Source organism: Scleropages formosus, chromosome 7 (genome assembly GCF_900964775.1).
Source record: "Scleropages formosus chromosome 7, fSclFor1.1, whole genome shotgun sequence".
Classification (NCBI taxonomy): domain Eukaryota; kingdom Metazoa; phylum Chordata; class Actinopteri; order Osteoglossiformes; family Osteoglossidae; genus Scleropages; species Scleropages formosus.
The window spans coordinates 3,673,382-3,689,457 of record NC_041812.1 but is presented as its reverse complement, the minus strand read 5'-3'; the positions used below and the strand labels follow the sequence as shown (position 1 = coordinate 3,689,457).

The 16,076-nt window shown below is 47.1% G+C and overlaps 1 protein-coding gene across 2 annotated transcripts in view; it reads right to left on the bottom strand.

The window, feature by feature from the left end:
• Nucleotides 1-16,076, bottom strand: part of nebl (nebulette) — a 57,597-nt gene that overhangs the window by 29,984 nt on the left and 11,537 nt on the right. For both annotated transcript variants that reach the window (XM_018741744.2, XM_018741743.2), the window contains exon 3: nt 3,839-3,923. In XM_018741744.2, coding sequence (XP_018597260.1) covers nt 3,839-3,923 — 85 coding nt within the window. The remainder of the gene's footprint in view (nt 1-3,838; nt 3,924-16,076) is intronic.

The following is a 16,076-nucleotide window of genomic DNA, read 5'->3' as shown; positions in this document are numbered from 1 at the left end:
ACTTACACTGCTAGATACACTACTTACACTGGGTCGCTCATCCATACATCAGTGGAACACACACACTCTTTCTGTCACTCACACACTATGGGTGTACCTGAACAGCATGTCTTTGGACTGTGGGAGGAAACCAGAGCACCTGGAGGAAACCCACGCAGACATGGGGAGAACACGCAAACTCCACACAGACTGAGCAGGGATCAAACCCGTGTCTTCTCGCACCACCCAGGCGCCGTGAGACAGCAGCACTACTTGCTGTACCACCCAGATGATGACATTTATGTGACACTTTTTTCATAAAGGGACATACAACGTTAATGTGCCTACAATTATTTACTCATTTAAACAGCTGGATAATTTTACAGGAGTAAGTTCATGGTAGTACCTTGTTCAAGGGTTCTACAGCCAGAGATGGAAATCAAACCTGTGATCTCTGGATCTAATGGCAGCAGTGCTAATCACTACGCTACCAGGTAGTTTTAAAAGTAGAGGCCTTGTCTCGGGGCCAAGTCTAAGCTTTATAACTTTTAAAATCAAATCACAAGATTAAATGAACATGCTTGTATACCTTGCCATTTGGCAACACTAACTGTCCAGCTGTGAGGAACCACAGGCCCTGCTGGTTCATGTTGGATGTTTTATTCACCTAAACAACCCAAGGAAACTCACACAAACACCTGCTGAAGCTGCTTGTCCTGAGCAGGGTCGCGGTGAGCCAGAGCTTAACCCGGCAGCACAGGGCACAAGGCTGGAGGGGACACATCCAGGACGGGACACCAGTTCATCACAGGTCACCCCAAGTGGAACTTGAACCCCAGACCCACCACAGAGCAGGACCCAGGCAAACCCACTGCACCACTGCGCCACCACACCCCCCAAGGAAACTCAATATCTGTTTTTAATGTTTCCATTAAAGATGAGCTTCCAGTCACAGCACATGGTGTAATGGGGCAAAGGGACATAGACTAAAAACCAGAAGGTACCCGGTTAAAGCTCTTCTACTTCATACTGCTAGAGCACTCTTGAGCAAGGTACTTATCAGAGTTGTTCCTATAAAAAATACCCAGCTACGTAAGCGTGTCAAAATCTGTTAACCTCTGTGGATAAGAGTGTCAGCTAAGCAACAAGTCAATAATAAAAATCACCTGGAAAAACAGCGGATTGTGTGAGCACTAGGCTATCGCTTGAGCAATTCCAGGCTTAAGGGATCATTAAGGATTCCTTCATTTTTAAAAGGTATCTGTATGACAGTTTTTCCGATCTAAGGTCAGCTTAGTAAAATATATACATATTCCTGAATTTTAAATTATGCAAATACCCATACAGTAATACGCTTAAAATAATCCTGCTTCGTAGATTATGTAAAGAACGCAAAGTGAATCGCAAGATTTTAAAATGTGACTGCAAAGTGTGTAAATGAGGGCAAAACCAACTTGACAAATACTTTTTTTTTTTTTAACTTTTCAATGTCAAACTATAGCAGAGGGATGATATCTGTCTTAGGAAGGTGCGGCAAATGTGCGTGCTCTGTCCTCTCGCTTGGTGCGGAAAGTTTTATTCTGGGACCGTGACAACGTCAACCGCTCAACTAACAATCAGAAAAGAAGGGTACATGAAGACTAGAATGACCCCAGTTCATCCAGCAGGGAGGATGATGAACATTGACCATGTGAGACCTGAATGGTAAAATTGTTACCGCAGTAAGAGTTTTTTCACTGAGGGACAAACACGTGATTTGAGAAAGGCCCATTTCAGCCTTCAAGAACTGCCATTTAATCCATAATGCATCAATCTTATTAGGAATCCCATTGAATATTTAATTTTAACTGGGGAAATATGGGCTCAAATAGCATAGTGGAAGATTCACGTAAAAATTAAGTTACATAACATTTTACCAAGGAAAAACAGAGTTTACAGTGAATTTGCTTATTTGTGGTCTTGTATGGCAGAAAGGGGGTATCACTGGGGTTGATGTGATGGCCAGAGGACCATTTTCTGACCAACTAGGGACATCCATCAAGTTTTGAGGAGGATGTCGATCAGTTGTCAAGGACCGAAAATGCAGTAACTGTCAGAGATATTGATTGTTATGGTCTTTGCGATACTGACATAAAGTGCTCCCTTTAGAGGGTGTGTCCAGCGACACCAGTATCGTATATCGGCGGGAATAACAGAGTGTTTAGAGTGCGTTTCACTGCAGACCCCAACTCGCACCGCGCCCAGGGAGGTCAGAGCAGCACAGAGGAGCGAGGCCCGCCGACCCGTACACTGTGCCAAAAACTGCCGCTTCTGAGGCATCCAGGAAAATGAGAGAGGGAAGGAACCATGTGGGCTGACCCACAGAGCCAGCAGGATCCTGCAGGAAACCGCCGTGCCGGCAGCTGTCCCCTTCTCAGTCTGCTGAAGTCACAGTCTGTTGCCCCATTTTGCATTCATATGTTTTGCATGTCCCCTTACAGCCCTTTCCACTACATGCGTGCAGGAAGGAAAAAAACTCAGTAACTAATCGGCTTAACATGATCGAATACCTCCGCTGTGGATCTCGAACTGTGAAAAAAATTGAAAGAGGGGTGAAAATTTAAGCGAGTTTGATCGCAGCATCCTTCGCTGTGGTGCAGTCTCTGAATCGTGACCACGCTATGCTTTGCCTCCTTGCTAAGCCAAAATCACGCCATGCAGGAGAAGTACATTTCGTTTAGCTAAGGCTCTCGTTAAAGAGGCGCACGCAAAAAATATGGAATGTTTTTTCATAACCAGAAGAACACAACACGCCCCCACTAGCATGGTATCCACTAATAAATTAAATATCCACAACCCATAAAGTGGTGCTCTTTCTGTGGACCTACATCTGTGGGCTTTATTACCGCATGTACCTGCACCTACAAGTGCTCAATTCTCGGACGTCAGCAGCGCAGGAATGTGAATAGATCACATAGATAAAGGATGGCATTTGATTTCTCCTTGGTGGGTGGATGTGGTCCTTTAACATCCTCAGGAATTCCCTGCTGATATCCCGCTCGATGCGTCTGACTCATACTTATCCCTTGGCACATCAACCCAAAGACAACTTTTCAGATTAGTCATTAGGAGCCAAAACAAACTAATTACTGCGCTGCTGATGAGTCTCCAAATGTGGTTAAAAAACTGTTGTCTTGAGGGTTTTTTCCTTGTGAAGCATGAAGAGTTCGTTCACGGGATGGGAATTTAATGAAATCTGGAAGTCACGTTTCCCATCTTATATCCTCCTTGTGTATTGTCATTAGCGCCGTAATTGTTCACAGACTGCACCGAGATGCTCTGTCAGTACTTGTGAAAGATGGTATTGGAGAAAAGAAGTGACGAACACGTCCCGAGGGGATTGCTGTTGAGTGTAAAAATTTTGAAAAATAAGGCAGTGAAGTGATGAGGCCAAAATGGGCTCTTGCTGGTGCATTAAGCAATACAAGAAAAATAATGTATGACAAGTTGTTATTCAACAAACGGTTGGACAGCAGACCCTCTGAAAATACCATAAATACCCAACAGAGGAGGTGGAGGAGGTTGAGGAAATCAGCGGTCATAAAGTCTCAGGGTGGTTTACGAACTGAGCCAACGTGTGACTGGTACGTGCTCTACAGAGCAGCGTGGGGGTGGGGTTTTACCTGACTCTGGATGGGTACATGTGGTCCTTTAACATCCTCATGGATTCCCTGCTGATATCCCGTTAGATGAGTGTGACTCATACTCATTCCTTGGCGCATCAAACCAAAGACAACTTTTCAGACTGCTCACCAGGAGCCAAAAAAAATCGAACTGACTGGTACAAGGTCTATGGAGTAGTGTGGGGGTTGGGTTTTACCTGACTCTGGAGTTCACTCTGCTGTTTGAGCCGCAGGTTCTCGGGTGTGTCTGCCACGATGGTGAAAGACGTCTTTGGGTAGTGCCTGGACACGGGAAACAGGACACGGCCTTGTGAAGAGCCAAGAAGGACCAGGGACTGAGTCCAATATCAATCAAAGCACCTAGCATGTGAGCAGATAGACAGCACAAAATGAGGTGATAGACCATCTGGACATCAAGTTAACCACGATAATGCAGACGTTGTTTGGTTTCTGTTTAAACACGCCAACATACGACCCTCCCGAGAGTTCGACTATGACCTCAGAGTGGTATCTTGATGAAAGTTCACAAAAACAAAGAGAACATTGAGGGACTGGATCAAGGCAACAACAGCAATCTGTCGCCTAGGTAACGCCACACTTTATCAGCAAGAGTCGTGAAAGCAGGGCTCTGTCCGCCCGTTCACTCAAAGTTTAGAGTGAGGTCAGTCGTAGCTCGCCAAGACTAAACAAACAAGGGCCCCGGTGGTTGAAAACAGGGGTGTGCATATTCTCAGCTACATAATTAGGTAACCGAGGAGAGCAGTAGCCCAGGGAGAAAGGAGTGCATAATGGCGGCACATCTAGAGCGCTCTCTCTCTCTCTCTCTCTCTCTCTCTCTCTCTCACTCTATCTAGAGGAGGGAGCAGCAGCCAAGGGATCGAGGCCTTCTTGTCACCGGCCGTGTTGAGAATGTTGACGAAGAGAGACCCGCCAGAACTCCAGGCTTAGGACGAGAGCATCAAGGAGCATGTAGAATGAGCGCGCGCTCCAGGAGCAGCACGCAAAGCGGGCGCCAGGCTGCCAGGGCCATCAGTCGTCCTCGTTAGCTTCTTCGTTTTCGCCTCCCGCTGGGCGTCACGGCATGAAGCAGAAGCGACACAGATGCCAGACGGGTAGCAGCGGCAGCTTAAGCAACCCCCCCCAAAAGATACACACACAGCACCACAAACTTGTGATGTGCCGTTCTTTTGAAGGGTGTCATTCCAACACGGTCTCAACCGAGAGCCGTTCAGAAGTGGGTTGCAACAGTCATCGCGGTTGCCATCCAGCCCCGAAATGCTCGACTGCCGAGGAGCCACCGCATCTGACTTAATGCTCTTGGAATAAAAAGTGCTGCATCCTTGCTGAAAGGCAAACCGCATTAATATGAAACAAGTGAACACAGCATCACAATGTGAAAAGCAGAACTTAGTTACAAGTAGAGTGCAAATTCAATCATTCTCAGCTTTTCAACAAGAATTCTTCTATAGAAATAGTTTAAAAAGAATAAATATTTCCATAAATACCTACAATGCAATACACACACACACACACACTCTCTGGCTGAAACCATTTGTCCCAAGCAGGCTCGCAGCGAACCAGAGCCTAACCCAGCAACACAGGGCATAGGGTTGGAGGGGAAGGGGACACACCCAGGACAGGACACCAGTCCATCACAAGGCACCCCAAGCAGGACCCAAACCCCAGACCCACCAGAGAGCAGGACCCAGCCAAACCCCCTGGGCCCCCCCACATTGCAATATACACACACACACACACACACACTTTCGGAACCGCTTGTCCCATACGGGGTCGAGGGGAACCGGAGGCTACCCGGTAACGCAGGGCGTAAGGCCGGAGTGGGAGGGGACACACCCAGGACAGGACGCCAGTCCGCCGCAAGGCACCCCAAGCAGGACTCGAACCCCAGACCCACCGGAGATCAGGACGAGGTCCAACCCACTGCGCCACCGCACCCCCTTACATTGCAATACATTCAACATAAATATTTATCGCAGGACAGAATTCAGAGGACTGTGTCTATGGGCAGCCAACAGAGGAAGTGGTTACAAATGGTATCCTTCAGAGTAAATCCAGGTAAACCGTGGGAGTAGGCTGGTGTGTGTGGTATATGTGAGCTTGCTTTAAGGAAGGAGATCTGTACGTGCATCGGGAATATGTCCTGGAACACTGCCCTCGACGCCCTGTGATTCTGAGCCACTGGAAAGTGCTGAGAAGCCGCCTGGAAGCAGGAGAATACTCCAGAAAGTCCATCTTCAGCAGATACAGGCAGGCCGTCCTCAAAGTGTTCCTCAAGGAGTTTTGCCAATGCTGGGCAGATTTGCCCAGTTCCCAGAAAAACCCGGGCTACTTTTATCTCCCTTTTCACCATAACGCACAATAATGCAACAGCCTGGGATGGATTTATGAAACTCAGCATGGTGATCATCTTATACACAACTGCTGAGTTCAAACACTGAATATATTTCTGTCTTTACTGAATAACTCAGCTGATAGGATGAAGGATCTGGGGTCAAATTTATGGAATGTGGTAAGGGTTATACAGTACGAAGGGAATGGAATGAATATATAGCAGAATTATGTGGTATTGCACACTGCTATATTTGTTTGCACATAAGGAATAATGTGAATTAAAACAGCCTCTTGAACTTTTGACACTGAGCCCTCGCTGTATGTATATGGGTATATTTGCATTTTCACTGTCTAAATCTGTATGCTGTTGAGACCCTGTTCTGTTTTTAAAACCAATTTAAGACAAAATAAAATAAAATAAAATAGCATCTCTAAAATGACCTGGGCATCAGTTTTCTCCTCATGTTCAAAATGTAACTTATACAGTAATATCCAATAAGACAAAGCAGGAATAACTTATTCATTAAGCCGACGCTTTTCCTGCAAAACAACTGACAGTGTTAAGCTACCTACAGCTCTTTAGCCATTCATACAGCTGGGTAACTTTTACTGGAGCATTTTAGGATACTACCTTGCTCAAGGGTACAAGAGCAGTAGATGAGACTCAACCATCACATCCAAATGCAGCAGCTCTAACCACTACGCCACCAACTGTCCCCCCGGTGTAGGGCGGATATGTTGGTGGGAGAGAAGTGGAACCTTGACCTGGTAAAATGTGACCTGACAAGGTGTTCTACCCAAAACCATGTCCCTGTACTGCTCTACGTTGCCGCAGAACCTTTCAGTGTTTGGTCACCGCCTTCTCAGACCACAGCTCTCAATGACATCTGCAGCTGGCATGTGGACCTAACTTAAGGCCACAAAGCACCATGGGAAATCAGTTGTGTGGCCTTCTGATGGCAGTAAACAAATTCCCTGGAGGATGCCACACAGAGGTTAGCCTGGGCCACTAAAAAACAGTAAGGCTCCATACATACAGTGCATTGTGGGTAGCGACAAAGCCCTGGGCCAGCCTGGAACCAGCGTGGAAATTTCCGGGGCAAGAGTGGCCGCAGCCCCCCTCTCCAGCCCACCGAAGGCAATAACACAGCTCTGCTGACTGTTACACTCCAAATGCAGGTCACCAACCGTCACGTTGGTGACAAAGATCACGACCCTCCCTTACTCGCAAGACCAAGGTCGTTTCCTACATTTTTTGGGACACCGAAAAACAAATAAGTTCTGAAGACAGAAACAGGATATTTTTACAGTAATTTCAGAGATGTGCCACAGCTTTGTGCTCTTGCTCTGATATTTGCAGCTTTTTATACCTCCCTAACAGAAAACGATGGACACGGACTAAGAGTCTAAACGTTGCCAGATCAATGCCCAACAGCGGAGCTGAGGTTGCGGCCTGGAGGAAGGTGCTGCGTCTTGCCTTTCACTAAGGAAATATCTGACCTGGTAAACAGCAGCATGTTTAAAGAGGTGGGATGGGATGGGATGGGATGGGGTGGCACAGGCCCCCCCGAAATATGATCGCCCCCCCTCCAGTGTCCCCCCAACGCCATTGGGCTATAGCTGCTTGATTTGCGATGCAAAATCACAGTACCTCATTTTTCAAATAGGAGGAGAGACACGAGTCAACCGCAGACCACATCTCCGTTCATGGTATGAACGCACTCAGTTATATGTTTTGAAATATGCGGACTGGCTTGTTGTCGATCTCTGCTGCAGTAATATGCAAAGGTGAACTCCAGATAACAGCAACAGTAGTGGACGATGTAGCCTCCCGACGGCGGAAGGCTGCTTAAGCCTCAATTTCCCTCGTAAAGACGACCCTTGGGGGTATAACAGCTTCAAAAGCTCCCATGAGTTATAATATTACGTAGCTAGTTAGTTATCTTAGGTAATGTAACTTCAGCAGTCTAATGAATAGCTATGACTTTCCCGACACACACACACATTTTCAGAACCGCTTGTCCCATACGGGGTCACGGGGAACCGGAGCCTACCCGGTAACACAGGGCGTAAGGCCAGAGGGAGAGGGGACACACCCAGGACGGGACGCCAGTCCGTCGCAAGGCACCCCAAGCGGGACTCGAACCGCAGACCCACAGAAGAGCAGGACCCGGTTCAACCCACTGCGCCACCGCGCCTCCCTTTCCCGACACATTAATATAAAATAGACAAATATCACTTTATCTGTTCGTCCTGTTGTTTTAAAGATTAAAGGCACAATCACTTTTCCCAAATAGGCTACAATATAGTGTCAAACACTGAAATGTAGAGTATTGTGAAATGTGCCCCCCCAACTGGTTCTTGGTCCCCCCTGTGCCACCTCATTTTAAAAAATCCTGGAATCGCCCCTGCTGGTAAAGGTGTAAAACCATTAGTTGGATTTTATAAGTTGAGTCTGTACCTGTCTGTGCCTGTCTTCTGTGTCCTGACAAACCCTGAACCCTCGAGCCCTATTTGTGCTTGTTGCCAACCCGAGAACAAGAAGACCGTTTGTTCCATTTACTGCTGATAACAGCAACAACCTCAGTGAAACTGTCACTACTTATTACCAGCACTAAATAAGGCAGCTAACAGTGCAGTGGTTAGAACTGCTGCCTTTTGGACCCAAAGGTTGCAGGTTTAATCCCACCTAAAGGAGATCAAGGCCTGGCCTGTTGTTCCCTGTAGTGGGTGAAGTGTGTTTTTTAAGAACTTTGGGTCAAGCCAAATATTGCTTAAGCTCTGTTTCAAGGTAGCATCCTGGTTACAGCTTCTGCCTTTGGACCCAAGGGTTGTAGGCTTGGAACCCACCTCCAACTGCAGTATCCTTGAGCAAGGTATTTACCCTAAATTGCTCCAGTAAAAGCAAGGTATTTACCGTGAACAACTCTGGTAAAGTTCCCCAGCTGTACACATACACACACTGTCTGAAACCGCTTGCCCTATGTGGGGTCGAGGGGAGTCGGAGCCGAACCTAGAAACACAGGGCGCAAGGGTGGAGGGGGAGGGGACACACCTAGGACAAGACACCAGTCCATCCCAAGCAGGACTCAAACCCCAGACCCACCAGAGAGCAGGATGGGGTCAAGCCCACCGCACCACTGCTCCCCCACTCCCTCCCACTCCCCAGCTGTATAAATGGAAAATTAATTGTAAGTATCCTAACATTGCAGGTAACTTTGAAGAAAAGTATTGGCTAAATGAATAAATCTAAATGAAACACTATTGTGACATTTTTTTCTGCCGACAGGAACTTGAAGGTTAAACCTTGTGCAAGAAAAAGGTCTGAAGTGACTGAAAGAATATCCTAGACGTTAATAACACAAATGTTCTGCATTATTCATAGAGAGCGGAGACAAATGTAGCTATTTAAAAAACTGAGTGCGCAAACCCCTTTGACTAATAACTTTACTAATTCATTCTAGGGCTCAACAAAGGACAGAATGTCCTGTGGGATCAAGCGGAACCCTTTAAACAAAGAGGAATTAGCGTCTGAATACCGAAAATATTCAAGTCTCTTGAAGGAACTATTATTATTGTTCTGCTGGGTGGTCAGTGCTTTTCTCCAGAGGTTCAGACTGATTTAAATTATTTTTAGAGCTGGGGGTTTCAAGAGTGGCGTTTCAACAGTGGTGTTTCGACAGTGGCGTTCCTCCTTAAGTGTACAGCAGAAAGGCCTTAACCTGGGATTTAAAGCATAGTGCTACCAGCTGTCTCAACCTACAGCTAGGCTCACGACCGACATGGGGGTCCCTACCAGGGTCCTCGAACACCTATGATGGTGGCCCTCCAACAAAGGGCCACTCTGCAGGACAGCTGCGAAGGCAAGGAGACCCCTCCTTGTCCGAAAAAAGCCACACAGTTCAACACGAATCACACAATGGGCTTTAAAAAAACCTCCTCCAGCAAGGCCTAACTTCCTTTCTGCACATAGCAGTGTTTATTATTGTTTCTTTCCTATTTTACTCCCATGAAGTCAGGGGTTTTTTTTAAGTAGTTAACATTGTTATGAGGTCTAGAGCTGAAGCTGGGAAAATATCAAAAGGCAAGAAAAAAATCCTTTTGAAGTTCTTATGAAAAGGAGACTCCCTCTCAATAGAACGGGCATAACTGGAGGAGGTCGACTGAGAGATGGATAGCAGGAGACTTCGCCTTTCATCTAAATGAAAGTGGAACGAAACAAACGGTCGACAGCCCAATCCCTTCTTGGAGCGGAGTACAAGTGTTTCTCCAGCTGAGGCAGAGTTTTTTTTTCCCCATTTTTTTTTAAATCAGGAGACCGGGAGACAGAAAAGGAAACCGAGCGAGGGAGATGGAGCGCTTGTTAAGAACGACTCTATTTAGCCGAATTTGAGTCAGGAATATAGTCGTCTGCACAGTCCAGTTGCAAGCGACAATCTGGACAAGGGCCATTGTCTCATCTTCCGCCTCTTACAGTTTCCAGGGTTTCTTTTACGCTCACGGTTTCAGTTTGGCCATCAGCAACGCTGTACTTCTTGCTGGTGTCACAAAGCAGAGACGACATCCTTTCGTTTCAGCACAGCTGGTACTGTGATCCGAAATCTGCGTAGGATGAATGGATTGTGCATACTTAAGCGGCTAATGAGTCGGACGACTCGCTCGCCGATGTAAAAGAGAGGAAGCACACAATCGAAAGGCCAAACGCGCTCGGAGAAGACGGACAGTGCACGAATGAGTATGATGAAGCTCTCCAAACAGTCCATATGGGGACTGCTGCGAGCTCCCAGGTGAAGGTCACTTTGTCCTGGAGAACGGGTGTGAGACAGGCCACTGGGACAGCTTGCCAAGACTCGAGGCCGTTGTTCTCCACACAGCTGAAACTAAAATAAAGTGTAACTGCTAAAAGCAGCACTGGCCAACAACACTTGAACATCATTATATGACAACACACACAATGCAGACCGGTGGTGCGGCGCCCTTCTGCTGCTTTTTTGGAGAGATCCCTTATTATCTTGCTGCCTGTTTGTTTTTCTACGCCTTGATGCACACCTCAAGTGGATTACTACTAAGTGTAAAGTGCCTGCTGCTTTATTTCGGCACATAAGAAGAGGCTTCGCTCACACATGCGGAAAGCTTTCGGAAAACTCATTTCTTGCAGGACAATCAAGGAAATAAGGCTCTTTTTCTAAGAGAACATTCTCCTGCCACGATCCCGACACTTCATTTGCTCTTCTGATCATCATCTAGTGTAATTTACCTTTAAAATCAGACCTGAACTGATGTCATAATTGACTCATTAAATATTTGTCCAGTGCTGGGTGATGGTGGTTCAGAGTCCATCCAGAAGCATGGGATGCAAGGCAGGATACGCAATGGGCAGAGACACCGAGGCTATCACACAACACTCATACACACACCCATTCACTAACACTTCACACACACACACACACACACACACACACACACACACACACACACACACACACACATCACCTGAAACCACGTATCCCATGGGGGGGTCGCTGGGAGCCGAAGCCTAACCCGGCAGCACAGGGCACAAGGCTGGAGGGGGAAGGGACACACCCAGGATGGGACGCCAGTCCGTCACAAGGCACCCCAAGCGGGACTCGAATCCCAGACCCACCGAAGAGCAGGACCCAGTCAAACCCACTGCGCCACCGCACCACCCTCACTGACATTTATAGTGATCAATTGAAACACATGTGTTATGACTGCATGAGGAAACCAGAGCACCCAGAGGAAATCCACACAAACACAGGGAGAACATCCAAACCAACCTCTACATTTGATCTCACGGCTGGTGAGGCACCAGCACTTCCTGCTGCACCACCATGCCACGTAAACAGGCATTTGATATGAAATTATCCTACAGATGATAATCCTATACATACACAAATATATATATATATATATATATATATTTATATATACATACACACACACACACACACACACATTTTCAGAACCGCTTGTCCCATACGGGGTCGCGGGGAACCAGAGCCTACCCGGTAACACAGGGCGTAAAGCCGGAGGGGGAGGGGACATACCCAGGATGGGACGCCAGTCTGCCGCAAGGCACCCCAAGCAGGACATGAACCCCAAACCCACTGGAGAGCAGGACCCGGTCCAACCCACTGCACCACCGCGCCTCCTATATTATATATATATATATACATATATAATCTCATCAGTGACATGCTCACTGGAGCACTGTTTACTAGTGCTTTCACTAAATTGCCCTGGCCTGGCCATGAAACACCTGGGTAATGAGTCTACACATCAGCCAAACAGCAGGAGTCTCTCCCAGTCATGTCAGCTTTCCCATACACAGATGACACATGAAACTCTGCCAATACATCTGGCAAATTGAATGATTAATCGACTCATTTGAGCTGCCTCTCAGTTCACAAGCCTCAGCTGTGATCTAGGGTTTTCTAACTCCTACTGGACTTGTGACGCCTGAATAGAGAGGTTTAGAGTTTGACGAACTGGGAAGCCTGTGTAGAGTGGGGGACTCGTTCAGCAGGAGTACAATGTTAACGAAATCAACATCAGTATAATGCCCATAAATCTGTTTGCTTGTTGGTAAAGGGCAAGATAATCGATTTTAATGTAGGGTAATTAACTATAAGTGGACTGCATGAGGAAACCAGAGCACCCAGAGGAAAGGAACACAGATTTTCCAGAACGGTGGTGTTTGAAAGTTTTTTCTTTTTTACGTAGATGTTCTCTTTTTTCTAATAGGCCTGCGTGAGCTGTAATGTGACAATCAGATAATAGGTCTGCTGGAGCTGTAGCTTCCGAATCAATTGCTCAGCGTGGAGAAGCTGCAGGGCAGAAATGTATTGGAAAGTCCCCAAAATGAGCTGGCTGGGGAAACCTAATAGCAGTTCCATGGTTTTTCTACAGTAGTTGACTTCTTGCAGTTTATTTAAGAAACTGTGGAATTCCAGCTGTACACAAGGTTGTACTGTCTTATTGGCTGTCAACATTCATTCATTCATTCAGCCATTATCAGTAACAGTCACTCAATCACTGTGAAAAACTGCTTGTGCTAATGAAGGGTTGTGGTGGTCCTAGAAGGATAGGGCACAAGGCAGAGTAGACCCTGGACAGGACACCAGTCCAACCAACCAACCAACCAGCATCTACAACTGCTTATCCCAAGCGGGGTCACGGTGAGCCGGAGCCTTACCCGCCAACACAGGGCGGAAGGCCAAAGCGGGAGGACACACCCTGGACAGGACGCCAGTCCGTTGCAAGGCACCCCAAGCAGGACTCGAACCCCAGACCCGCCACACAGCAGGCAGTGGGGACACCAGTCCATCACAGAATATGCCGTCACACAGTTTTGTATGAATTTTTCATTTGGTTCCACGCTCAGCTCCAAAGATGTTCCGACAACCTTGCGATCCTCAAACCCAACCCAATAGAGTTTATGACTCAAAGTCCAAACCAGTATTCTACATTCTCTGACCACTCTGTATGTGATAGTGGTCCGTCTCTGAAAGCAACCCTTTCTGAAGAATATGTTGGGCTTATATTATGACTTAACTCACCACCCCATCCATCACCTCCAGCAAGGTCTCCCCAGACGAGTCTGTCAAAACTGACCATGGGGCTTAAATGCATTAATGGATTAAAAAATCAAGAGGCCCACTGCATTATCGACTGAGCACTGTAATTAGTGTACATATTCAGCGGTCACATGGATGTGCCTTTGGTGCTGGCCAAGCGGAAGTATCCAGAACTCGGAACTCCAGCATATGGGTCAGTTAGCCCATGCGGTGGGGGGCTGGTCGGTCAGGTTTCACGTCATTCAACATTAGAGACAGAGCGGGCTTTGATGAGCTTTTTGTATGGAAATGATAGAAACCGATAGCGTGAGAGAGCGGCCACACGGGAGCGTGTAAATGTCCAATCTTACACAAAATGTTCTTATGGGGCCAACAAGCCTCAGGTCTAGAACATGGGTCGCTCGTGATCCGGGTTTCGAATTCTGGAGAAAGCTATACATTGTCCCACGGGCCAATGGATTCACCTCCCCACACCTGTGATCCTCGTGCCCAAATATGTAATCCTGTTTTCTGCAGATTCCTATCTGTTCTCTTGGGTGGAGGCTGCAGATTATGATCATGTCGAGCGCGCATGTATATTAATAAGGAACTTAGAGAAACACGGACGTTTTGGATAAGTAGCGCGTTCATAAAGCGTTCGCCCTAAAAATACGCCAGCCTTTCAAACTCGTTCTAATTTTAAACGTGGACATCCTTCTTATGTAGAAATAAATTACAGTCTTACAATAGAGTACAATTAGAGAGAATTGTTTGGGGCTGCACTGACGTTGGCTGGAGGCTCCCAAGACTCTGCTGGATAGACTTTATTCTGGGCGTCTCTGGCTTCCTGAGAGAAAGCTTGTTCCGCATCTCGGTTAAAGGGTCACTTCCTGTTCATTGTCATCTGGCGAAACACGGTGACGGACGGCAAATTGTTTATACTCCCTGGGTATCCGCACAGACGAGTGACACACACACACACACACACACACACACAAACATACACACGCGTGTGTTTAGTGCACGCACTGCTTATCATTTGCTGACTTGTCCAACACCTTCAGAGGACCTAAATGACCCTGTGCCGGCCAATTTCTTCATCAGTTAAATAGGTCACAAGTGCATCAAGGAGAGTTTTTCACACGGTCTTTGACGAGTTGCGTGTTTGCTTGACTTGTGTGTTTGGGACAAAATTGGACACAGGTATAACAGCTGGGAGAAGGAATGAAATAAAAAGTAGATGCAGCTTTTGAACTTCCTTTTGGTGTAATAACCAAATACCTTTAGATGTTTTACATATTTTATAATACATTTATTTACTTTCCCTTAGAGGGGGTGTGGTGGTGCGGTGGTGCGGTGGTGCAGGGGTGCAGCGTGCTTGGCTGGGTCCTGCTGTCCGGTGGGTCTGGGGTTCGAGTCCCGCTGGGGGTACCTTGTGATGGACTGGTGTCCTGTCCTGGGTGTGCCCCCTCCAGCCTTGCACCCTGTGCTGCCAGGTTAGGCTCCTGCTCCGGACAAGTGGCTTCAGGGTGTGTGTGTGTGTACTTTCCCTTAGAATAACTTCAGCAAATTTATACATCTAATTCATGTAGATTACACTCTATATGAAGAAGGCGCTGGAAACTCACTTCTGCTCCTCCCTTGCCATGAAAACCACGCGGGTGGTCGCTATGGCTCAGGTTTGACTCGATGGCATCAACAACATACTGTATATATCACGCGTTTTGAAAAACTTCAGCAAACTGGTATATTTGTAAACTTTTTACGCAAAATATGATACGCAGACAAGCGAGATCTAGTGACAAAGAGCACTGTGAGCGTTTTTTTTTTGTGTAACGCAACAAATTGTGCTTATATCCCAGTGATGAGCCCCTACTCCCAGAGTGAAAAACAACAGATTTCCAGTAAACACACTGTGCAGTGAAGCAGCCAAAGAGTTAGAGGCTCAAACGCCGGAGGTCTGGCCGGGTGGGTAGGGGAGGGATCGGACCCCACCACGCACCACGCACCACGGCCACAGAACAGGTCACATGACGTGCTCAAACGGAGGGGTGAAAGCGGTCTGGGCATCTAACTGCCCCTTAACCCCTCGAATCTCCAGCCTGTGATGAAGGCCTGCGTGCAAGTGCTGAAGAAGAGGCACCGCCAACCCCACCACTCCGGAGAACAAACACACGTCTGTTTCCCAGCACCGAGCCAGTGAGACGTGCTGCGCATCTACTGACATCTCATTCTCAGACGTCCCATTTTACCCCGTCTCACCTGGGTGCCGCCTTCACATCCCTGCACCCCCGTTTTAGAATCCGCACTGCAGGTGAGTTCAATAAAAGAGCAAATACAAATCTTAAGCCCATATTCCACGCAGTAAGCCTGACTTCATAGAGTGCCCCACATTTGGAACTGATGGACGTTTTAATGCTTAGTCACCATCGATCCAAAAAACAGTGACGCCTTGGCATAAGACAGAATACGGAAACGCAGGATACAGGGAGTATAGAGTAATGTT